The sequence below is a fragment of the Lonchura striata genome, chromosome 1 (assembly GCF_046129695.1).
Source record: "Lonchura striata isolate bLonStr1 chromosome 1, bLonStr1.mat, whole genome shotgun sequence".
Lineage (NCBI taxonomy): Eukaryota > Metazoa > Chordata > Aves > Passeriformes > Estrildidae > Lonchura > Lonchura striata.
Window position 1 is genome coordinate 154,837,668 of NC_134603.1, and position 24,069 is coordinate 154,861,736.

Below are 24,069 nucleotides of genomic sequence, written 5' to 3' on the forward strand. Positions count from 1 at the left end.
CCCTCCAGTCCATGCTCCCACATCCAGGAGGCATCACAGGATTTCAAACACGTTCAAAGCAAGGGATGAAGCTCAGGTATCCTGCACTTCCAGCTAAGAAAAAAAATAAATCTCTATTTTCTCATCCTATACCCAGCAGATCCAGGTCAGCACATTGGTAGTGACTGGAGCATTGCTCTTGGCTTTTTAAGATTTTTCCATCACCTCCATGCTGACCCCACATTAGGGAGCCAGGCCATCCCTAAAGTTCAATGCCCACCACACAGACACTTTGTTTTCCATCAAGAGTTGATACAAACAGGAGCAGCAACCCCTGTTCCTTCAGGGAATATCTGCAAATTAATACTGGGCTGATGCTTGGGCACCTTCCCTGTGCCCATTGGACACAGCTCCCAGGGGTCTTATTCCCACATGGCTTCAATAAAATAAACCCCTCTATGTGGAAAAAGTGAACATAAATTTATATTTGCCCAGCTCTACCTGGATACTGGAATTTTGCCTTTTCTGCCTCCCTTCTTTTTATCCCCTCCTTGCATCTCCAGAGATGGGGAAAGTAAAACCCAGAAAAACATCCTGTTTTCCCTCTTTTTTGTGGCTGGACAGAGAGGAGTCAGTTGACAGGAGGGGGGATGCATCCCTGATTCCACAAGCATCCGGTTGTTGCAGTGGCTGTACCAGTTGCCACGGCACAATGGGAATTGCAGATGGCTTCTGGTTATTTACAGGGCTGGAGTCATGTCCGGGACAAGAGGAGTCACAGCTGCTGGAAAAAGCTGAGCCTGTAGTGGATTCCTGAGTTTTGGAGGCTGGGAGCATGTCAGAATCTGTGGTATTGATGATTCTGGGATTGTAGAAAGTCTCTGTCTGTCAGCCCCGCTGCCAAAGCAGAAGCCATAATTGGTCTGTGCTTGTTCCAAGGTTGTTTATTCTGTTTATCTCTGACATGTTCTGCTGCCCTGCCCAGCTCTGTCCTGCAGGGCAGTGTGTGGGGCTCTGCCCTCAGTGGGATGTGACAAACATTAAATACCAGAAACTCCCTGGGCTGGATTTACAATAACGTGCCAATATCTGTCACCTACGTTGGACAGTGTGTCCCCAGCCTGAACCAACAGAAAAATGCCAACACCACAGTGAGACATGGAGGGCATGAAGAAGGAGAAAAAGGACAAGGCACACCCAATTTCCTCCATCTTGTCCCCTTTGGACCCCTCATCTAGAATCCTAAAATTTTACTATTGCATCCGTGTCACACTTAATTATTACTGATATCAAACACTCAGAGTTGGTAATTCATCCTGTAAGACTGAAAACTCTTTTCCATGGGCAGATATCACAGACAGTGTCTCTGGGAGCTCTGTCCAGGGGGTTCCTGACCCCTGCCAGGGTCCCAGACCTGCCAGGGCAGCCAGAGGGAAGCCCTGGATTCCCAGAGGAGCAGGGCTGGGAAGCAGGGCTGGGAAGCAGGGCTGGGAAGCAGGGGGAGGACAGTGGGCTGTGCGTGCCATCCCGGCCGGAGCTGGCCGCGGTTATGGATCGGCGTCCCGCGCTCTCCAGGGATGACACAGTTGCACATCCAGTCGATGTGGCTGACCCAAATACAGCACCCAGCAAGGCAGACACTGCCCAGCCCCTGAGCTGTCAGCCTCGTGGAGCTGATGGGCATGGCAGAACTCTTACACCAGCAGCCTGGAGCATCCAGAGCCACGGGATGCTCGGCAGAAAATTCCATCCTCCCACTCAACTTCCTTTGCAGCAGAGAGAAGCCCTGGAGGAGCAATGCTACAGCCAAGGGATGCTGGCACGGATCCATCCGAGTCCCACGTGGATCCCAGGGAGGGTGTTTGGCTGGTGTGGGATAATGGGACCTACCTGTGGTCAGTGTTGGTGGTGCTGGTCGGAGTCTCAGCGTGAGGCGCAGCAGCTGGAGTGTGGTGTCACCTCCCTGTCCTGTGGGAGAGCACAAGGGACATCAGGATACCCCAGCATGGATCACGCCATCCAGCCCACCTGTAACCTCCTGAAAAAAGCCCAGGATCCACATGGCAGGGGAAATGCTTCCCAAGCCCATCTCCCTCTGCTACCACCATTCCACTGCTCTTAATCCATTTTGGAGCAGCTGGGAGCTGCCAGAGGTTTTTGCACCCTGGTGGATTGGGGAACATGGGCAGGTGGCTCCACTGTGGAGGGATGAGGATGAGACCCCCAATTCCGTGCTCTCCTGTTTGAAGCCATGCAGGCTGCTGGAGGATTTCCTAGAAGATGTTTCCCTCATGGACAGAGCAGGAAAGCTGTCTTTGCCAAAAAAAAGGTGGCAATTAACAGCCTCCCCCTTTGAACAGCCTCTCCAGAAGATCCCAGGAGTTTTTTTCCTCACAGGACAACTTCTGGCAGCACTCAGCACACCCTCCCTGTGCCCCAGCACGAGCACATCCCCTCACACTTCCATTCCTGGGGCATCAATGGCAGCGCTGCCGTGGGAAAGGCACACGGAGCGAGCCGGGCGCTGATGGACAGGCAGGAAAATCAGGGTTATTCCTGCTCCTTCTTCCCCTCGTTGCTCATTTTCTACGCCGGCTGCCCAATTATTTGCCAGGCTGGCTCTGCCCCGTGGTGCCTTTCTGCAGTGGAATGGAAGGAAGCCTGGAAATCAGAGCTGCCTCCAACAGCCCTGAGATGCCGAGGAAAACCACGGCAAGGACAAGTCTCTGGGCTCAGCAGGATGGGGGAAAATGGGCTTTGGGCTAATGCTGGCTGCTTCAAGGTGTCCTGGAGTGTGGCTCCAGCTTTTCTTGAATGATTTGGGCTTTGGGAATGCCTGCCCTCATGCATCCCTGCACATCCTTCCCAGGCAGGGGCTGGGTGCTGCTGGGTCAGAGCAGGGGTGACCTCTGAGTTCAGACCCTACATTCACTCCTTGAAGGAGTATTTCTATTGCCAAAGAGCTTGGGGGGGCAGGAAAATTGAAAAATGGGGGGAAAAAAATCAGCTCCTGCCCCAAAAGCAGTGTGTCAGCCTGGATTCAGCAAAAAATAATGCAATGACTGCAAAGCAACAGCTTTGAAGCAAAAGTGCTACAGGGTGTTGTTATTTTTTTGGCATCAGCTCCAAAATATCATCAGCCACAGACAAGAGAGCTCCCAGGGCAGGTTTTATCCCAGCTTTTACTATCTCCTGCCCTCCTCGTCCTCCCCCAGCAGGGATGTAGGTGCTGCCACGTTTCCCAAAGCATCTCAGCTGAAAAAAGCTGAAGTCTGTCCAAATTTATCTCTGTCTGACAGAACAGTGAATATTTAGTTATATAAAATCCCTATTTCTGACATTTCTGGAAGCAACCCAGGAGCAGGCCTGTTCCTTTACTCAGGTGTACCCCAAGACAGGAACAGCACCTTCCTGCCTGGAAGATCTAGGTGGGAAAATGGTCCTCCAGGAGGAGCATCTTTAATCCCAAACAACCCCTGGGCTGGAAGGCTCCTGTATCCTCACTATCCCAGTCTGATCCCTCAATCCCAGCCCCACATGAAGCACTGGGATGTTTGCAGCTGTGGAGAACCCAGCATTTGACACCTGCCATGCTCAGCGTGGTCCTTGCCTGCCCCAGGGGTGTGGGAATGGAACACCCCAATGAGCCAGTACCAAACCCATGGATCCCGAAAGGCATTTATGGCTGCAAACTCAATTACCAACACAAACATCCCATTTTTGAGGGAGCAGGAATTAAACTCACTCCAACAAGTGCCTTCACCCACCCAGCTTTGGGATTCAATGCACGGCCCCTCCAAAACACCAAACCTGGAGAGAGGCACCCAAAATGATTCCCTGGAGATGCTCCACAGCTGTGTCACTCACCTGGGGACCAGCCTGGCTCCACCATGCCCTGCTGCTCCCTGTGCTTCCCACTGCCATCCCGATGGCCATCCTGTCACCTCGCGTTAGCTCTGGCATTCCAGTTCTCCATCTGCTCCATCACACACGGCAGCTACAGCAGGGCACCCACCAGGCTGGGACATTTCGGACTTCCCTCTCCCTCCCCTTCACCAGGGAAGGGGGACACAAACCATGCAAAGGAATGGTTTTTCCCGTTTCCCAAGAGCTGCCCGTTCCCGGTGCACTCACGCGTCCCGCAGGGATGAGCCGAGGCCGGGCGGGCAGGAGGGATCCGCAGGGAGCTGCTGGGCACTTCCATGTGGTGACAGCCCCGCAGGTGCCACGCGGCGGCCGCAGAGCCCCGGACCGAGGCGGGCGAGTCCGTGTCCTGCGCCTCCTGCTCTGCTGCTCCAGCGCGTTCCTGCTGCCGTTCCTGCCACCTAGAGGGGACCTTTTCCCATTGCAAACGCGTCCCTCAAATCCTAACAAAATCCCACGGTTCACAAGGAAAAATAATCCGAGCCCATCACTTGATGGCGCAGGGAGAGCCTGGACACAGCAGCTCACACAGGAGTCTCCTGCTCGTTTAGCCAATTCCAGAACCAACAGTGGGAAACCCACAACAACGGGAAGCAATATTTTCTAGGAAATCTAGGAAAGATATATCAAACCAGTCAAAGGAAGGTAAATAAGCAGTCATCAATTCTTGGCTGTAAATGCAAGGTACTAAAAGGGTGGCCCAAGGGTGGTTTCTGCTTGTTCTCTCCATAAGGTGGAGGATGGAGGCTTGGAGGCACTGCAGAGCATCTGGACAAACTGGAGGGATGGGATGTGAAGAGGATGAAACCCAAAGGTGGAGTGTTTAGGTAGAAACCTGCTCTGGTAAAATGTGGTTTGGATGAGAAAATATCCCAGCCCGGCACTGCAGGGCCCAGCTGCTCGTGGGCTGTGTGGTTTGGGGGCACAGAGGCTGAAGTCACCACCGGTGGGACAGGAGCTCTGACAGATGGGTCATTCCATGGAATGGAATCACACAAGGGTTTGGGTTGGAAGGAACCTCAAAGCCCATCCTGTTCCACTCCCTGCCATGGCTGGGACACCTTCCACTGTCCCAGGGTGCTCCAAGCTCCACCCAACCTGGCCTTGGGCACTGCCAGGGATCCAGGAGCAGCCACAGCTGCTCTGGGCACCTGTGCCAGGGCCTGCCCACCCTCCCAGCCCAGAATTCCTTCCCAATATTCCTCTGGCAGTGGGAGCCATTCCCTGTGTCCTGTCCCTCTCCAGCTCTCCTGGAGCCCCTTTAGGCCCTGCCAGGGGCTCTGAGCTCTCCCTAGAGCCTTCTCTTCTCCAGGTGAGCACCCCCAGCTCTCCCAGCTGGTCCCCACAGTTTTCACAGTGTGAGAAACCAACCCAAGGACATTCCCTATGTCCTGCTGGAGGGACCGAAGAGCTTGGAAATGCTATGAAAACAGTAATGTTAAAGTAAAGAAAACTTGGGAAATGAAGTGCAAAGGTCACAGAACAGAGACCTGTACAAGCAACAGTTACTGGATGCAGTGGATTCCCCCTAGGAAAAGGGATTTATTGCTGCCTTCGAGCACATCAGCCCAACAGCTTCTCTACAGCCCTTCCGGAAGGGCTCAGCACTTTGGCAGCTCCCAAAGAACCTGGAGGTACAAACTGGGGGAGCACGTGCTGAGCATGCAGCAAACAGAAGCACAAGCATGACCAGGTTTCCTTTTCCTTGCTTTTAATAGAAACATCCTAGGGTAAGTTGGGGGTAGGAGCAGCCTAAAGGGAATGTCTTTTGGAATAAAATGCTGTGACGTGCTTCGGGAATGATGTGCAAAATTGAAACGCCCAAGCAGGGCCAGCTCAGGACTTCCTGGATTCTTCGGTCTTCTTGATTTCCTGCAAGGAGATCAGGAAAGAGACTGAGAGTCTGCCACTCTCTGGGAAACAACTTGTGGTTTCACAGCTTAGGAGACCAGGAGCGACCAACAACTCAGACCAGTTCCACAGCATTACAGGACCAAGCCCTGAGTTCACCTTTAGAGGCATGGCAAAGTTTGACTTGGAAGCTCCAGAAACAGGAATCCCCTTCTCTGCTACAAAGGGATGAATGTTTCTTCTACGCCAACTCAGGATTGTGTTGGATTCATTTCCCACTCTCAGGCCACTGATCCATCATCACTTGTATTCAATCTGTCCCTCAGCAGCTCAAAGCAGAGCAAGTGTGGGATGAGGTGACATTTCTGTGGCTGCCTGAGAACAGACCCTCACCTGTGTGGCACAGGAATAAGGTGGAAAAAATCCCCGAGGACTCACCTCCAGCAGCACCTCCTTCAATTCGGAATAGGCCTTTTCTAAATCATCATTAATAATGACCAGGTCAAACAGCCCAGGCTCTTTACCTGGGGAAGGAGATGAGGACAGAGTTAGAGGACAGCTTTTTTCCCTGTGTCAGCTCTCATGCACAAAGTCCCGTGGCATTTTAATGTGATTTTTCAGTATTATTATTAGATCAGCTGCTCTAATGAACTGCTCTGCCAGCTGCCCCCAAGGAACTGCAGTGGGAAATGCAGCAGTGATCCAACTCAGCTCGTGGCCGGCCCTGCCAGCGCTGCTGGAGAACACAATTCAGATGTTCCCACAAAAACCAGCTCCCAGATCACCCAGGCAACCCCTCTCCCTGCACACACCACTCCAAGGACTTACTGAGCTCCAGGTCCACGCGGGCAGCAGTCAAACGCTTCTGTAAACTCTCCTCTGTCTCAGTCTTTCGGTCCCGTAGTCGTTTCTCCTAAACCCAGGGACAAAGACAGTAGAGAAATGAGTGTTCTGCAAGCTGCAGGCACAAACCACCCCCACCCTCAGGCCAGTGCTGTCTGTGACCACGGGCACGTGAGAACACCCTGCAAAGGGCAAGGGGCCTTGCTTACAGCCCAGTGCAACCCAGTGGCCAAACTGGGCTTGAGATCTCCTACCCACAGTTCAGGGCCCCAGGTTTCTTTTACCTCCCTCTCATTTATTTATTTTTCCAGGTACTGCTGGAAATGAGATCTCTCTGCTGGGCTCTGGCATCTGGTGCTGCTGGCTTCCTCCTCCACAAACTCAACGAGAAACAGAGCCTGCCTGATGTACTGAGAGCAAGAGGGGAGAGTCAGGAGTTGTCCTCAAGTGTCCTCATCCCTCTCTGAACCACGACAGTGATTCCACTGCTGCAAGAGTCCCACTGCAATCACTTACATAGGGGCAAGACCTGAGGGGCACAGAACTTAATGTGCTGCACAGAACCAGCCTCTCTGGTTTAATTTTAACTGTGGGGACAAATCTCAGCATAGCATGAAGCACAATTAATGCATTTAAAGACTGGCCATGCTGCAATGGAGTCCATAACCAAGGCGTGGAAAATACTGAGGAAGGACTCAAAAAACAAAACACAGGAAGAGTTACCCCTGAAGAGCTGAGCCCTTCTGGAGTGGCTGTAGAGAAGCTGTTGGGCTGATTTATTGCTGCTTGAAGGCAGCAATAAATCCCTTTTTCTAGGGGGAATCCACTGCATCCAGAAACTGTTGCTTGTACAGGTTCTGTTCTGAGACCTAGAGAGCTTTGCACTTCATTTCCCAAGCTTTCTTTAGTTTTAACAAATATTTAAGACTTATCTCAGATGCTGGGGAACTGGGCTGGGTGGAGAAATCATTGTAAATCCAGGTGAACCAAGTGGGAAGAAATGCTGATGTCCGACTCAATTCAGAAGGCTGAATTATTTCTTTATTATAACTATACTATAATAGAGTAATATATTATTTAACGGAGATACTCAAACTACAAACCTTTTTTAACTACCATATCTAAAGCACAACTTGTGACCCTCTCTCCAGAGTCCAGACACAGGTGGGTGGGATTGGCCATCAGGCTCAAAAAATCCTCACCAGAATCTAATCAAGTAATCACCCCAGGTAAAGAATTCTTTAAACACATTCCACGTGGGAAAAACGAGGAGCAGAAATGAGAAATTGTTTTCTCTTTCTTTCCTCTGTGCTGCTCTAGGCAAAACCCTGAGAGAGAGAAGAATGTGCCTGCCCCAGAGATAAGCTCGGCGATGTCCTGCCCAGCTAGCACAGGCCCTGAGGAAGCCCGAGGTGGCCGGGGAAGGGGAGCCGTGGCTGCAGAGCCGCGCGCTGATTACCTCTAACTGCTAACGGCAAAGCAAGGCGGGCGCTCACCAGGATCTCAATGGACGGCGGCTGCACCGAGATGTAGATGGGCTTCAGCTCCGTCTTCTTGATGTTCTTCACGCCCTGGATGTCGACGTCGAGGACACAGATCTGGTTCTGGGCCTGCACAGCCTGCACGGCTCCTTTACTGGGGACACAGCACACAGGGAAGGGTCAGAGCGCCCAAGGGTGCAGCAAACTCACAGGTCTCCCCTGTGCCCAGCCTGTGCCAGGAGAGGACAGAGCCTGCTCTGCTCTTGATAAAGAGTTTCTCCAAGTGTCACTGCTCTGGGTGGAGCAGGGAGCTGCTGCCTCCTGCTACAGAGGCTGGCAAAGCCATGCTGGAAGGTTTTGATGTTCCCTTTTATCTCCCTCTCTCTCATCCCATAGGGATGGGTAGGATCATGTGTGACTATCCCACAGGATAGGTGGGACTGTCCATAAATTCCTGCCTTGGCACAGCTTCACCACCTGGAGGGAAGATTCCTGCAACCACGGCAGGAGGTTGGAACTTGGTGATCTTAAAGGTCCCTAACAGCCCAAACCATCATGGGATTCTGGGACAAACATGGAAATAACCTTCACCAAAGAGCAAAACCACTGAGAACTCCCTTTCTCCAGAGATCCACTGACTCCACACTCTCTCCTGATGGATGCTGGATGGACATGGATGCTGTATCTGGGTCACAAGATGCACTTAATTCTCCACTTAATTTTTCCAGTGGTGGCTTTTATGAGCTGTGAAGACAATTTCTCTTCCCCAATATGGGGAATTGCCCCAAGCTTTCTAATCATTTATTAAAATTCACTGATGAGACTTAGAGAACAGAAAGGATTGGTGAGAACTTCAACTCGTCTGCTAAGCACGGGAGACTCTCCATTTTCTCACATCCTCAGGGGCTTGAAGAGATTCTGTATTTATTTTCTAGAATCCCAAAATAGTTTGGATTGGAAAGGATCTTCAAGACTACCTAATTCCAGCCCCTGTGGCAGAGGCAGGGACACCTGACCTACCTTGTCCCATACATATTCCCGGAGAACTCTGCGTGCTCGATAAATTCACCAGCATCAATTTCTTTCTGCATTTCCTCTCTGGTCACAAAGTGATAATCTGGAGAAGGGGAAATGGGAAAATTGAGAGAAATTAATATTGTGAATTTCATAATCAAAATGACACCCATGGCTTTCTGAGGATGAAGACACTAAAAATGTGTTTTAGACAAGGATTCACTTCCTACTTCCACACCACTTGTCCAAACACCTGCTCAAAGGTTCTGGAGTTTTCTGTGTGGCCAAAAATGCTGCTCTACCCCATTTTTCATATCCTTTGCCATTCTTGTTGCAGTGGGAACATCTCCCCCCTTGCCTACAGGTGTAGGACACATTACAGCAGGACTGGTAAGGCCTTTCATTTGAAAGGATTTCTAATTAAAGACCAGAATGGGATGAAAGAGAGGGAGATAAAAGGGAACATCAAAACCAAACTAACTAAAAAGGAATATTGCTCTGTCTTCTACTGAAATTTCTTCCTGTCATTTCAGAGGGAAAACTGCCATTGGAAAATAAGATTAAACCTCATTTGGTTGTTTCTTAAATATGCAAATACATGAGAAAACAGCTGGGTACAAGGTATTAATACAGCTAAAACCATCTAATTAAGCAGCTGCACTTCCCAAAGCGGTAGCCATTGGAGATATCTCCTCAGAACTACCTGGAACTTTGGAAAATCAAATCACCCAAGTTTAGAGCACAGTACCTAGAATGAGAACTCAGCTTTGAAAACCTGAATTATTTGGAGAGTCCAATGAGACCCGACTGCAACAGGCTCACCTTTGCCATTCACTTCTCCAGGTCTCGGCTGCCTTGTGGTATCTGCAGGAAAAAAAGGAGGGAAAAAAAAAGAAAAAACAGCCTTGTAAATTCTCTGCATCACCCACAGGTGTTGCAGGATCAAAGAAATGCCAAGGTGTAAGTGGCACGTGGATTTCTAGGAAAAAAATCTCTACCAAGAGGCAATTTGGGAGAAAATAAGGTTTAGTTTGGAGCGAGGAGAGATACAGTTGAATAAGGAGCATAGGATGATGAACACATAAAATGGATAATTTTTTTTCCCAGAGCATTAGATTCTTTAAGCATCCAATATTTGTTCTTTCATGGTGGAGTGAATCCAGATCTCAAAGCACGGATTTTACTTGCAGCACGCGAAGTGCTGGGACATTAAAACACATTTTGGAAATGGACCTAAAAACACCTTACGAAGCTCCATGGAAAAATCAAATGGCTTTTGAAGCAGAAATGTGGGGGAATTTTGTTACTTTCACAGTCAAGAATCACTCAGAAGAATCTTGTTTCCTCTCTGAGTTGTGTTTAAAGATGTGGGGAGTCACTAAACCTGGAAAGGTGCTACTCCAGACAAAGCTTAGACCCACCACTCAATACCAGGAATAGAGGTGCCCTGAAGTATTTAAACATTCCCAAGAGCCCACAGGCAGACTGGGACACAGCCAAGCCAGGAAAAACCATTCTTTGGGGTATAAATAGAAGCAGGCTCTATTTATAGAGCTGGCACTGCTGAGATCCTCCACAGCCCATCCCTGGATACTCACGGGAGACGCTGAAGCCGAAGACGTTCTCATAATCTTTGAATAATTTCTTTAACAAAGTGCTTTTCCCTGCACCTGATGGGCCACTCAGAACCACTGGCCTTGGTCCCTGCATGACTGGGGAGAGACAGAAAAATGTGTCTGGTTAGAAACACCCATGGAAACGCAGCTGTGGATTCCCAGGAGTGCTCAGCCCCTCAAAACAGCACCAATCCTTTACCCTTGGGTACAAATTTCCGCAGGAAAATCTGAAATTATGCAAAAGCACAAGCTTAGAGCTGATGAAAAGTACTGGGAATGCAGAAACATTTCTCAAGAGACTGAGGTTAAACTCATAGGAGGATGTAACCCAAAGAAGGAGGAAACTGGAATTTAACTGCCACTAAACTGGGATGATTCAAGCCAGCTCTTTTCCCTCACAGCCGGGTCTCACTGGGACCACAACCCTAAGGAAAACTCTCTCTGAAAGGAAAAAAAATCCTATTTTTAGATGTCTTGTGGCATTTGGAATCATGGGACAGAGGTACAGTCCCAGCCCCTTCCCTCTCACAGGGAGAAAGGAGCTTCAAGGAGAGTTTGCAGATAAAACTTTGTATCACCAACCCCCAAACCCTTGCAACAGCATCTGAACTCAGGTGCCATCACTGCTATGAACATGCCCAGGTGTTCATTCTTGTATTTCCTGAAGCACCAACTCCACCTGCAGGTGTTTCACAGCAAGAAGGAAAGAGATCCCAGAGATCAGTTCCTAGTACAGGTGGAAAAAATGCAGCCTGGGGCCACACAGAACTTCCTGCAGTTGTTTCTTCATCCAGAAAGAAAGAAAAAGATATGTTTTTGTGTTCCTGTATCTCTGGAGAGGAGGAAAGGTTAATTATCCACATGTGAAAAAGAAGAAATGCTATATAAAGGCGCAGGGGGTACCACTGGGGACCCTCATCCACCAGCAGCTTCCAAACCAGAAGTGATGGCGAGAGTGTAACAAATCAGTAAGTTCTTTCTATTTAAAAAGTTATTTGAGCAAGCAAGGAAAGAATTTCCTCAGCCTCCCGGGCTGGGTGTGGCCTGGGGAGCCACGAGCCAAGAGGCAGATAAGGCCTTTCCATTTTAAATGAGCTCATAGCAATGTCGCCCTGACCTTACACATCACTTTTCCGACAGCCTTAAGCCAAACGCTGTCTCACCAGAGCGGCCGCGGGCTAATCCCGCCGGGCTCCCTCTCCCTGACCCCGCCTGCCGAGCCGGAGCATCCTCAGCCCCAAATCCCTCCTGCTCGGGCTGCACGGCAGCCGGAGAATTACACAACTTTTCCCTCTGCTCATCCCAGGGATATTAATGCACAAAGGAGGTGTCAACAGCGGCGACGCGGGCGGTGAACACCCACGGTCGATAATCACCCGTAAGGAAATTCCTTTTTTCCTTTTTTTTTTTAGCTTAGTGCCCTCCGAGTGCTGCAGCCTCAGAGAACCAAGAAATGGAATCGTAAGAGGACCAGTCTCATCACCACAGGGCCGGAGCAGGCTCCATCATCCGAAAACCAGAAGGCTGAACAAACTCTAGGAAGGCCTTTGGGGACTTTCCTACCATTCCCTTGGTCTTTAAACTTCTGTAATTTCCAAAAATCACAGGTTTTGCCTAAATGTTCAAGACAAAAGAATGCAGCAGGGAAATACTACTCAGTGCTTGCAGCAAGGGAGCAGAGCAGTTACTCAAAGCACTTCCCTCTCTTTGTCCCTCACAGTTCTCTCCCACAAAATTCATCCGGTGAGCCCCAAGCATTCCTTGGAAAACACTCCACATAAATTCCCCACCCTTCAGACATCCCAAAATGTTTCACAACGTATCTGTCCCCAAACCATGCTGCTCCATCACACAGCAGCTTCCACAAGCACCCCAAAAACCCCACAAGTGGCATCAGGGTGCCAGATGGATTTCCAGGCATTCCAGGTTCCCTTCCAGGATCCAGCTGTGCCAACAGGAACTGTACTGGATGCACAAATCCCAGCCCCAGAGCCCAGCCAGAAGGAAAAGAGCTTTCCCCTCATCTCCCTCAAAATTTCATCTGCCCTTAGCAAACACCAGCAGAAGTTTAAATCACTTTCAATCGTTCCATCCCAGACAAACTGGGAAGGGGGCAGAGGAACAGGCTGGGAGCAGGCTCCAACACATCCTTACCTTTCCCTTGTGCTCCCTTCCAGCCAAGGAAAGCAGCGCGGGCTCCTGGGGACAGAGCTGGGCTATTTGTGAGCTCCTAAAGCCTTAATTAACGAGCTGCAGTTTGAAGGTGGCCAATGAGAGCAACCCTGCTGAGCTTTAATCTCCCCCGCGGTTCCTCCTCCGCTCCCTGCTCTCCTGGCTGGCAAAGCTGCAGCCAACACCCCCAAAGGCTGAGGGGTGCCAGCCCCTCCTGGGGATTATGGAAAGCAGCAAAGCTGTCCCTGTCCCTGCAAGTCACAAGGATTTTGTCTGTGAAGAATCCTGGAATGGTTTGTGTTGGAAGGGACCTTCCAGACTGTCTAATTCCACACCCATGGGCAAGGACAATTTCCACTAGGCCAGGCTGCTTCAAGCTCCATCCAACCTGGAACACTTCCAGGCACTTTCCTTCTGCAGGAACATTGCTCTTCCTTTGGGCCAGATCCACACAGCTTCACCTCAGGCCCACCACCACAAGGCAACAGGAAAACTCCTTCTCCTGCTCACAGATCCAAACCACTCCCACAGTGGGACCCCCCACTTCACTTCGCTCCCTTTTCTTTCCCCAGAACACTCCTAACTAAGAGAAAAGACACCTGGGTAGTGATCACATCTCACTGCTTTCAAAACAGCTAAAAATAAACCTGAAGACTTGCAGGTGTTTCCTCCTGCCTCCCTTGTGAATCCCTTCTCCTGCTGCAGATCTGCAGAGGAAAACTGAGAGGCAACAAAAGCCATTTCCACTCCCATGGAATCCCATCCTGGGGCTGGGCCCTCACAGGAGGAATGATGGCAAACTGGGAGTTTCTTAGAATTCTGGAACGGTTTGGTTAGAAGTGACCTTACAGCTCATCTTGTTCTACCCCTGCCATGGCAGGGACACCTCCCACTGCCCCAGGGCTCCCAGCCCTGTGCAGCCTGGCCTTGGGCACTGCCAGGGCAATCCCAGGATGTTCCTGCCCTCATTCCCTGCTCCCCCACCCCTGCCAAACACCACAGCCCTCAAAACCCACAGGTAAAGCAACAAGAAAGCCCCAAAACCCCAGATCTGGTGGATATGGGGCTTCTTTCTCTCTTCTGTTTGGTTCCAGGGATGCATTGGTGCATCACATTTCCAGGCTGGCTGCAGCAGGAATGTCACAAAAATGCATTTTAGGCAGAAGCTCAATTTTCTATCCCCCCTTTTGTCAGGTTTTGGCATTTTCAGAGCAGCCAATCTACAAATATTCAGCACAGAGGGTTTCCAGCCTAACCCACCAAAACCACTGCAGAGTTGATCAGCAAGAGAACAGCCCAACTAATTAACAACATTAATTATCTTCCACTCCTGGGCTTGAGGACAAACAGCCATATAAACCCCTCTGGGCTGCAAAAGGACAAGGAGGGCACAGGAGTTGTCCCAAGGCAAGGAATGGCTCCTGGTCTGCTTATGCTGCTAAATTCACCCTGGATTTTACCTCGTAGGTGGCAACATAACCAGGGAAGCAAAGGACAGACATCACAAGAGTTAAACAAATTAAAACTGATTAGCAGAGAGGCTTTACAGGGAAGGCAAAGCCCCCTTATGAAGAAGAAAAGAAGATTAAAGCACGGTTTCCCTGGAGCCTTGAGAAAGGTCTCCTGGATTAGGATTATAATCCCACCCCCTATTTTTAGCAGGTTTGTTATAAAGGTGCCACCCCCACCTTTGTAAAATTTGGGACAGGTTCCAAAAAGGGAGAGAGCTCCTGCTGTGACAGAGAGGAAATTATCTGCAGGGAGGTTCCAACCTTCCAGCTTTACCCATCCTGTGGTTCTGTGAGGAGCAGAGCATCCCACAGCAGTACAGAGCTGGAGCTCAGCCACCTTTTTCCTGGAAATCATTACCTACAAACACTAATTAGCCTCTCCACTGGCTGCACTCCTGGCATGCAGGGAGCGGTGATGCTGCAGACAGAACACAAAGCACTCGCTCAAGGTCACTGCAGAAACCAGGGAGGTCCAAACCTGTTATCCCCAGACCATGTCCTCCTCCTGTAAACCAGACCAGTTTAACTCACCAGTAGGCTGAAACCAGTTTACCCACCTGGAAAACCTCTAGAGAGGTGAAGCTCACACAGGTGTGGTTTTATGGGTTTGTTTTAGGATACCTGAGGGCTGCTTATCCCTAAAACCCTCTTACCTCACCCTTGTGATGCTCACAAACCTCACCTGCTCCCACAGGCACATCCCAGCCTGCCTTATCAAACCAGGGACATCTTGAGCCACCCTGGAGCAGCTCAGCCACGGGGCCCCGCTATGGATGTCTGGAAGGACACACAACCAGCCTGGGGACAGCCCCGTGGGGGCTGTGACCTGTCCCACCCCCCAGCCATCCCACACAGGTAATACAGGACAGATGGGGGGAGCTCAGCCTCCCCGGGGCTGGGTGTGGGGATCACCCAGGGGCTCCTGGGGGGGATCAGCACCCCCAGGTCGGTGCCTCAGTGTGCCCTGAGGACCCCCATGAGGCACCCAGCAGCCTGGGACCCCCCAGCTCAGGGCTGCAAGAGGGGCTGGGGGCCCTCAGTGCGGGAGCCTGGAGCATCCTGGGCCCGGCTGGACCCCCCAAAGCCAGCCTGGGCTTCAACCCAGGGCCGACAAAAGGCGCTGAGCACCCCGGGACCCCTCGGCAGAGGAACCCCCGGGCAGGCCGGCCCCCTCAGCCCTTGTGGGCCCTTGTGAGGGGCTGGGAACCCCAGAGCCGGGCGGGATTCCTCATTCCAAGCCCACCGTGAGGGGCTGAGAACCCCAGAGCCGGGCGGGATTCCTCATTCCAAGCCCACCGTGAGGGGCCGAACGCCCCGAGGCCACTCAGCCGAGAACCCCTGTGAGTGGCGGAGCTCCGCGGGCCGGTGGGACCCGCTGCGTCCGCAGCCCCCGCGAGGGTCTGGGCCCGCTGTGCCCCTCAGGCTGCTCACCCGCCCGGGCGATGCCCGCCCCGCGCATCCGCCCGAGGATCATGAGGGGATTTGGGGTGGGGGGGGCGCGGTCCCGGCAGCCCCCGCGCGCGCGCGCGCCCGCCGCCACCGCCGCGCGCCTGACGTCACCGCGGGGGCGGGGCCGTGCGGAGCGCGCCGGACGTGAGTGCGGGGCGGCGGGACGGACCACGCGGCGGGCCGGGCGGGGGTGCATGGGGATGAACCATGAGAGTGGCGGGGTGGAGGTGCGGGGCAGCAGGGTGAGGGTAGTTGTGGGAGAACGGAGGGGGCAAGGTGGGCTGAACCATGGCGGGGCGGAGGGGAGCACGGTGGGGTGGCGGGAGGTTGGAGAGAGGCGGGAGGGCTGAACCAAGGTGGGTGCGGGGGGAGGGAGGCGTGATGGGATTGAACCATGACGGGGAGAGCGGGGGGGAGCTATCATGGAACTGACCCATGGCTGGGCAAGGGGTGGTTGGGTTAAACCATTGCGGGAATGGGGGGGAAACGTAGAGGGGTGACGCATGGCGGGGGGCGCCGTGGGGCTGAACCATTGCGGGGATGGGGGGAACCGTAGAGGGCTGAACCATGGCGAGGGCGGGAGGAGCCGTGCCATGCCCGGGGCTGCCGCGATGCCGCTCCGTGGTGCGGACGGGATGCGGCAGCTCCGCAGCGATGGCGACACGGGGGTGTCCCCCCGCAGCCACGCCGGGACCTCTCCGTGTGTCCCCAGCTGCTCCGTGCGCTGCCCGCCGGGCTGAGATGGCGAGCGGGGCGCTGAGGTGAGCGCGGAGTGCCCGGGGGCAGCGGCGGTGTGCCCGCGGGCGGCAGCCCGGCAGCCGCGCGGTGACACCGGCGCCGTGCCGCCTTCCCCCGCCAGAGCCCTGCGCCTCCCGGCCGCGTCCCGGGCGGCGCTCGCCGCCTGCGCCCGCAGCAACTCCAACCGCGCCGCCGTCGGACACCTGCAGCGGCAGCGCTACGGCCGCCGCTACCCCGTGCTGCTGGTCGGCACCGACGGCTCCACCGTCCGCCTGCGCTACGGCGAGCCCAAGAGGATCCTCATGGTACGGGGACAGCCGCGGGGCTGCGAGCCGGCGGGTCCCGGGGGCTCGCGGTGTGTCCCGAGGGGGATCACGCCCTGTCCCGGTAGCCGAGGAGGGGTGCTGGCAGCTCACAGCGTGTCCCTGGGATGTCACAGCGTGTCCCTGGGATCTCACACTGTGCCCCTGGGATCTCACACTGTGTCCCTAGGGAATCTCACACCGTGTCCCAGGGGTCATGCCCGGTCCCAGGGCTCCATGCCGTGTCCCAAGGGGTCACGCCCTGTCCCTGGGATCTCACACCATGTCCCACGGGTCATGCCTGCTCCCAGAGCTCCATGCTGTGTCCCTGGGATCTCACACTGTGTCCCTGGGGAATATCACACCGTGTTCCAGGGGTCCATGGCGGGTCCCTGGGATCTCACACCGTGTCCCAGGGGTCATGCCCAGTCCCAGGGCTCCGTGCTGTGTCCCAAGGGGTCATGTCCTATCCCTGGGATCTCACACTGTGTCCCAAGGGGTCATGCCTGCTCCCAGAGCTCCAGGCTGTGCCCCTGGGATCTCACACTGTGTCCCTGGGGAATCTCACACCGTGTCCCACGGGTCATGCTCGGTCCCAGGGCTCCATGCCGTGTCCCTGGGATCTCACACTGTGTCCCTAGAGAATCTCACACCATGCCCCAGGGGTCATGCCTGGTCCCAGGGCTTCACACCGTGTCCCTGGGATCTCGCACTGTGTCCCAAGGGGTCATGCCTGCTCCCAGAGCTCCAGGCTGTGTCCCTGGAGTCTCACATTGTGTCCCAGGGGGTCACACCCTGTCCCTGGGATCTCACACCGTGTCCCAGGGGTCATACCCAGTCCCAGGGCTCCATGCCGTGTCCCAAGGGGTCATGTCCCGTCCCTGGGATCTCACACTGTGTTCCTGGGGTCATACCCTGTCCCAGGGCTCCACACCATGTCCCTGGGGAATCTCACACCGTGTCCCAGGGGTCATGCCTGCTCCCAGGGCTCCACACCGTGTCCCTGGGATCTCACACTGTCCCTAGGGAATCTCACACCATGTCCCAGGGGTCATGCCTGCTCCCAGGGCTCCACACCATGTCCCTAGGGAATCTCACACCGTGTCCCAAGGGGTCATGCCCGGTCCCAGGGCTCCATGCCGTGTCCCTGGGATCTCACGCCACGTCCTAGAGGTGTCACACACTGTGTCCCCGTGGTCTCGCCCCATGTCCCCCGTGTCCCCAGATGCCCCTGGACAGCAACACGCTGCCCGAAGCCGAGCGCAAGGCTCGTCTGCGCCGCCACTTCCCCAGCAAGCCTAAGGCCAAGCAGGAGGAAACCTTCGAGGGCATCGACCTGGACACCTACAAGAAGTTCTGGAAGAAGTGAAGCGCTGAACCCAGAATTGTATCAATCTATAAATAAAACCACACAGTAATAAAATGAAAACACAGCCGTGTGTGGGCGGTGCGGCTCTGCGGGGCTCCCCCCGCGCTGGGCCGCGCGGTGGTACGGCCCGTCGGCCCCCCCGCGGCCGTGCCCGCGGTGGTAGCGGCGGGGCGGGCCGCGCGCGGCGGCCGGAGGTGCGTGAGGGGAGCGCGGTGCGGTTCGGGAGATTCGGGATTTGGGGGAGTTTTGGGATTTGGGGGCTCCGTGTGTGAGCCTGCGGGTCCGGCACTCCCGGTCCTCGCACTGCCCAGCCCGGAGAGGCGCGGGCTGCAGGGAGCCGCCCCGAGCTGCCTCCGCACGCCTCGGGGACGGGCAAGTTCCCACTTCAGGCCCTGCAGCGTCCAGGTCCTGCAGCTTCCCCCGGCCCTGAACCCCTTCCCAGCCCCGGAAACTCTGCCCCAGGTAATGTCCCAGCCCGGGCCCTGCAGCCTCTTCTCGGGATGTGCAACCTCTCATGCAGGCCATCGCCCCTTCTCCCAGCTCTGACCCATCCAGGCTCTGATCCCTCTCCCAGCTCTCATCCCCTCCAGGCCATCGCCCCCTCTCCCAGCTCTCATCCCATCCAGGCCATCACCCCCTCTCCCGGCTCTGATCCCATCCAGGCTCTGACCCCTTCTCCCAGCTCTCATCCCACCCAGAGCATCACCCTCTCTTCCACCTCTCATCCCCTCCAGGCCGTCGCCCCCTCTCCGAACTCTCATCCCACCCAGGGCATCACACCCTCTCCCAGCTCTGATCCCATCCAGGCTCTGATCCCCTCTCCCAGCACTCATCCCATCCAGGCCATCACCTCCTCGCCCACCTCTCATCCCACCCAGGGCATCACCCCCTCTCCCAGCTCTGATCCCATCCAGGCCGTGACCCCTTCTCCCAGGACTCATCCCATTCAGGCCATCACCTCCTCTCCCACCTCTCATCCCATCCAGGGTATCACCCCCTCTCCCAGCTCTCATCCCACCCAGGCAGGCTGTGACCCCCTCTTCCACCTCTCATCCCATCCAGGCTGTGACCCCCCTCTCCCAGCTCTGATCCCATCCAGGCTGTGACCCTTTCCTAGACCCTGAACCCCCCATCCAGCCCATGAACCCTCCCCCTTGACGCCCAGAATCCCCATGAGGGCATTAAACTTCTCCACTAGCCCTGCAGCCTCCTCCCAGACCCAGAGCCTTCCCACTTACAGTCCTGAACTCTCCTCCTGCAGGCTGAGCCCCCGAGCTCTGCAAGCAGACCCTGAAACCCCCAGGCTGTGACTGCCCCGCTGCCGGCCCTAAACCCTGCTGGAGGCTCTGAACCTCACCCAAACTCTGAACCCCCCAAGGCCACGGACCCCCTTGGGGCTGCTCTGAGCCCCAGCAACCTCCCCCAGGCTGGGACCCTCCCCAAGCCGTGCACCCCCTCCCACCTCCAGGTTATGAACCCCCTTTCCAGCCTGTAACACCCCACACCTTTGTGTAACCCCCTTTGCTTACTCCACTGACCCCTGGGGGGGCTGAATTTGCTTCCCTGCACCTTCAGGAGCCCCCCCAGAGCTGCATGGGGGATCTGAAGTGGATGAAGGCAGGGCTGATCTCTTTGCAGGTCACCGGGATCCCCCGAATCCGCTGCGGGGTGCGGCGCCATGTTCGGCTCCTCCCGGGGCGGGGTCCGGGGGGGCCAGGACCAGTTCAGCTGGGAGGATGTCAAGACAGACAAACAGCGTGAGAATTACCTGGGTAAGGGCTGATACTGCCCCAATCCCTGTCCCCTCTGCCACGGTTTTGGGGTGCGATGATGCTGACTGGGGGGGGGTCATTGTTCCCCACAGGGAACTCCCTGATGGCGCCGGTGGGGCGGTGGCAGAAGGGCAAGGACCTGACCTGGTATGCCAAGGGCAAGAAGGACACGGGCCCCCCGTTATCCCGGGAGGAAGAGCTGGCTGCCGTCCGCCTGGCTGAGCAGGAGGCCATGATGGCAGCACTGTGAGTCCACACCCCACAAAACCCCAAAAAACAGCAGGTGCCTGTCCCCACACGTATCACCTGTTCTTGGTTTTACAGGGGCTACAAGAGCTTGAAGAGGCAGCCCATGGGCCTCAGCAAAGAGGTAAGAGGGGCACCACACATCCCCCCAGTGTCCCCTGGGCTCTAATTTTGGGGACACACACAGGACACTGTCCCCTCTCCCCACAGGACCTGGCTGAGGTGTGCAAGAGGGACGGTGCCGAGCGGGACGAGAAGGACGTGGATCGGGTGGTGGGTTTGGGCAGCTCCAGGTAAGGAGAGAGGGAAGGGTCCCACACCAATTTCAGAACCATTTGTTGGATTTCAGTGTTTTTATGCTTTTATCTGTGGTGTCTCTGCAGTGGCAGCGCTGGCCGGGTGATGCTCTCCAAGGAGGACAGGGAGGCGGCCAAGCTGGGGCTCTCGGTCTTCACGGTACGGTGCCAGTCACATTGTCCTTGGAAGGTTCAAAAATAGATTGGAAAAAGGCAAAAAGCAGTGCCCCTCACTTGGAATATTTTATTTAAAATATTACCTGGGTATTGTAGCACAGAAACCTGCAGGAGTTTCCTCTGTCCTGTTGGCACAGAGATCATCTGTGGGGCTTTAATTTGGAAGAAGCTCTTAAGGGTATTCTAATTTTTCCCCAAATGTAATTTCAATTTTTTTTTCCAAGCTTAATTTTTAAAGGGAGAAAAACCCTTTCTCTTATAATTACAAGCTGTGGGCTCATGGATTCACTCTGTATTTTTCCCCCTCTCCAATTCTAGCACCAGAAAGTCTCCAGCAGCCCAGAGACATCTGTCTCCAAGAAGCAGGAAAAGGAGGAGAAGGTGGAGGAGGAGCGGTGAGGATTTTTCCCACTTTGGTGGGAAACCACCAGAAATGCCCTGACTTTTATAGGAAATATTTTACAAAATGTTTCCATGGCTCTGTTTGGCACTGGGCTTGTTTTGCATCTCTATGAATCAGCCTGAAAAGCCTCTGTGGGCTTCTCTTTGGCAGAGGAGGGATGTGGTGGGATGTGCCTGGAAAAAGGGATGGGGATGAGTTTTTGGAGCCAGAGGGATGCACAGTGCAGGGATTCTCATTGCTTGATCTCTTCCCTGCAGACCTGACAGCAGCAAAAAATCCAAAAAGGAGAAGAAGAAGGAGAAAAAGAACAAGAAAAAGAAGAAACATAAGAAGGAGAAGAAGAAGGACAAGGAGAAGCATTCCAAGAAGGATGCTGCCCCATCATCCTCCGATTCTTCCCCGGATCGGGATAAGAGGTAGCTGGGTTGGGAGGAAGGATTCAGGAGAGCCACGTGGTCAGGATGCTCCGTTGGCCTCTCCTGGCTTTCCAAAACCCCTTTTTCACCCCCCGAACCACCTCGCTGGCGTGCCCACGGTGGTGGCAGTCGCTTCTCCCGTTTCTGCAGGCACCGCGGCAGGACAGCGCAGCAGCACCCGGCGGCGCCGCGGCACGGCGGCCGGCGGCGGCGCGACTCGGGATCCTCGGCGGGCAGCGGCGGCCGCAGCCCCGCCCGCCCGCGCAGCCGGAGCCGGGACGGCCGCGCCCGCCACCCGTCCCCGCGGAGGAAGGGCAGGAAGAGGAGCAGGTCCCGCTCCCCGCCGGCCCGCGGGGCCCGGCAGCGCCACGACACCGACTCGGAGGACTGAGAGGGAGCCTGGCGCTGTTTCAGGGACATCTTCCATAGATTTGTATTTTTTAAGGCGATTAAATGAAAAACGCCGCAGCCCCGCGGGTGCCGGGGCGGTCTGGCAAAGGGCATTAAGGTGCCAGCAGCCCCTTCCCTGCCCGCCCAGGGGCAGCAGGGCCTGGGCACCCTTCTCCTCATTCCCCGAAATCCATCCAGGCAGGATTGAGCATGGAGGATGCTGTGGGTGAGGGCTGGTGCTGGAGTGGTTCTGGCTGTGGTGCTGAAAATGCTGTGGATACCTCGTGTTTATGGATAGAGACTTTGGAAGAAATTATTATTATTATTTATTATTATGTGTTTTTGTCTTCTTTCCCTGCCCTTGAGTGCTTGCCAGTGCAGTGGCTGAAGAGTTTCGTTCTTTAAAGATTCCCTAAGTTCATCAGCTGCATGGATGGGAGCTTAAAGCTCATCTGCTTCCAGTCCCCCTGCCATGGGCAGGGACACCTTCCTCTGTCCAAGCCCTGTCCCAACCTGGCTTTGGACAACTAAGTAATTCCTCACCTTCTGGGGGAGAAATTGGATGGGACCAGGTGTCTTCCATAGGCTTTTGCCCTGGCCACGTCCACCCACCCCAGGGAGCAGCCAACTCCATTCCCATCCAGGACTGAAACCCTCAGCACACCATTATTTATGTTCTTGGCATAAAAAGGGGAAATTTTACACCAATCAATAGAAATATTGATCCAAATGGAAAGGGGCTGTCCCGAGCAGCTCCGGAGCATCGCTGCCAAGCACAAGGGCCTCGTTTGTGTAATTAATGATGCAACTGAAGACAGGGAGGGTTTGTGTGTCTTGGTGGACAAAAGCCCAGTGGGGCCGTGCCCAGGAGATCACAAAGCCCTTCTGTCCCAGCGTGCTCAGCCCCAGCACTGGGAGATGCTGCAGAGCCTCGGGTGATTCCCCACCCCAGCGTGATTTTTGGGGTTGGCAGCCCCTTGGCACGAGGGCTGTTCTCGTGCTCAGAGCAGCTGCAGCTCCTGATCCATCCCAGGGATCCCAGCTGGGGTGACCTGAGCCGTGCACTCCCTGGCCAGGAGCTCTGCCCCTGCTGCTGCTCACCAGGCCGAGCTCCAGGTCAGCTCCACGGCATTTTGGGATCCAAACTGTGGCTGGAGCCTGCTGGGAACATCCCAGAACAGGACTGTGCCTAATGGGAACTGGGCAACAGGTTGAAAAGGGAGTCATGGGAGAGTGGAAACAGCACAGCAAGCAGAGAAAAAAACCCAGAGTCCTGCTCCCTCCATGGGCTCCCATGTGCCATCTTCACCTCCCAGGTTTTGGGGTGGATGCTGTGGCAGGGCGGGGCAGGGCCAGGATGCTCTGCACCCCCAGCTCCTCAGCAAAGGGAGTGGGTGTTGGTGTGCCCAGCACCATGGCAGAGGGCCGGGCACTGCTGGCCCAGCTCAGTTCAGCTCTCCTGGCCTTTCTCCTGCTCTCCCCCGTCCCTGTTTCACACCCAAAACCAGGATCTGAGGAAATCAGTTTGCGAAACACGGGAAGTCAAAACTGAGGGGGAGGGGGTCAAGGAGCCCAGCCCCATCCCTGTGCCAGGGCTGCTCCCCCCAGACCATCCCTGTCCAGCTGCTGCAGAGTTCCTGGGGCATGGGGCAGGATCCTTTGCTCTGGGCTTGAGCAGTCCAGCTGCTGGTGGCCAAAATTCCAGGCTGAGAGCCTGGGACAGAGCAAAGCCTGTGCTGCCCAGAGCAGAGGGCAGAGCACAGCTCTGATAACATCACCACATTCCCTATTTCCACAGCAAATCCTGTATGCAGAGGAACAGCATCCTAACCCAGCTGGCCCTTCAAGTTCAATTCCCTCCCAGAACAGGAATAAAGAGCTGTCCTGCTCTATTAGGGATGCAAATATCCTGATTCACAGCTTGAAATTCCAAGGTGGATTTCTGACTTGCAGGAGGTTTGTGATCCCAGTTTGCCCAATGCTATTTACCCTGTACTCCAGCCCCAACCGCAGTCCCTGTTACCCACCCAGAGTCCCAGGTTTTCCCAGAGGGAATTTAGTCTCTAACCTGCAGGACAGACCTTTCATCCTGCAGCTTTCCAGCCTGTGTAATGGGGGAT

At 54.7% G+C, this 24,069-nt stretch overlaps 3 protein-coding genes across 6 annotated transcripts; 2 read left to right on the plus strand and 1 right to left on the minus strand.

Moving 5' to 3' along the window:
• Positions 1-5,597: 5,597 nt before the first annotated feature.
• GUK1 (guanylate kinase 1) lies at positions 5,598-15,941 on the minus strand. Its single transcript, XM_021540049.3, has 8 exons — positions 15,823-15,941; positions 10,691-10,804; positions 9,915-9,956; positions 9,099-9,195; positions 8,094-8,232; positions 6,583-6,667; positions 6,193-6,278; positions 5,598-5,775 (listed from the first exon to the last, which is right to left on the minus strand). The coding sequence occupies exons 1-8, from the start codon at positions 15,863-15,865 to the stop codon at positions 5,740-5,742; spliced, it is 642 nt and encodes a 213-aa protein (XP_021395724.1). The 5' UTR covers positions 15,866-15,941; the 3' UTR covers positions 5,598-5,739.
• A 3-nt stretch (positions 15,942-15,944) lies between these two features.
• MRPL55 (mitochondrial ribosomal protein L55) lies at positions 15,945-18,313 on the plus strand. Of its 3 annotated transcripts, none has more exons than XM_077789909.1 (4): positions 15,945-15,984; positions 16,523-16,601; positions 16,700-16,883; positions 18,106-18,313. In XM_077789909.1, the coding sequence occupies exons 2-4, from the start codon at positions 16,582-16,584 to the stop codon at positions 18,247-18,249; spliced, it is 348 nt and encodes a 115-aa protein (XP_077646035.1). In that variant the 5' UTR covers positions 15,945-15,984; positions 16,523-16,581; the 3' UTR covers positions 18,250-18,313. The 3 variants fall into 3 exon arrangements, with proteins under 3 accessions (XP_077646035.1, XP_077646048.1, XP_077646042.1); XM_077789916.1 differs by lacking the exon at positions 15,945-15,984 and adding an exon at positions 16,052-16,067; XM_077789922.1 differs by lacking the exons at positions 15,945-15,984; positions 16,523-16,601 and adding an exon at positions 16,033-16,067.
• Positions 18,314-18,395: 82 nt separating this feature from the next.
• C1H1orf35 (chromosome 1 C1orf35 homolog) lies at positions 18,396-22,279 on the plus strand. 2 transcript variants are annotated; one of them, XM_021540050.3, is made up of 9 exons: positions 18,396-18,443; positions 19,888-20,021; positions 20,114-20,267; positions 20,346-20,391; positions 20,478-20,560; positions 20,651-20,723; positions 21,059-21,135; positions 21,401-21,559; positions 21,710-22,279. In XM_021540050.3, exons 2-9 carry the CDS (start codon positions 19,928-19,930, stop codon positions 21,948-21,950), a joined length of 927 nt encoding a protein of 308 aa, XP_021395725.2. In that variant the 5' UTR covers positions 18,396-18,443; positions 19,888-19,927; the 3' UTR covers positions 21,951-22,279. The 2 variants fall into 2 exon arrangements, with proteins under 2 accessions (XP_021395725.2, XP_077646064.1); XM_077789938.1 differs by lacking the exon at positions 18,396-18,443 and adding an exon at positions 18,459-18,711.
• The last annotated feature ends 1,790 nt before the right edge of the window (positions 22,280-24,069 follow it).

Bases quoted from the DNA above. Each gene is read 5' to 3' on its own strand.
- GUK1 (XM_021540049.3), bottom strand. From the start codon at position 15,865: ATGATCCTCGGGCGGATGCGCGGGGCGGGCATCGCCCGGGCGG. The intron at 8,233-9,098 runs GTAGGTCAGGTG...CTGTGTCCCCAG, and splicing joins GGGAATATGTATGGGACAAG to TAAAGGAGCCGTGCAGGCTG. The intron at 5,776-6,192 runs GTGAGTCCTCGG...ATCTCCTTGCAG, and splicing joins TGAAGGAGGTGCTGCTGGAG to GAAATCAAGAAGACCGAAGA.
- MRPL55 (XM_077789909.1), top strand. From the start codon at position 16,582: ATGGCGAGCGGGGCGCTGAG. The intron at 16,602-16,699 runs GTGAGCGCGGAG...TTCCCCCGCCAG, and splicing joins ATGGCGAGCGGGGCGCTGAG to AGCCCTGCGCCTCCCGGCCG. The intron at 16,884-18,105 runs GTACGGGGACAG...CCGTGTCCCCAG, and splicing joins AGCCCAAGAGGATCCTCATG to ATGCCCCTGGACAGCAACAC.
- C1H1orf35 (XM_021540050.3), top strand. From the start codon at position 19,928: ATGTTCGGCTCCTCCCGGGGCGGGGTCCGGGGGGGCCAGGACCAGTTC. The intron at 20,268-20,345 runs GTGAGTCCACAC...TTGGTTTTACAG, and splicing joins GAGGCCATGATGGCAGCACT to GGGCTACAAGAGCTTGAAGA. The intron at 20,561-20,650 runs GTAAGGAGAGAG...GTGTCTCTGCAG, and splicing joins GTGGGTTTGGGCAGCTCCAG to TGGCAGCGCTGGCCGGGTGA.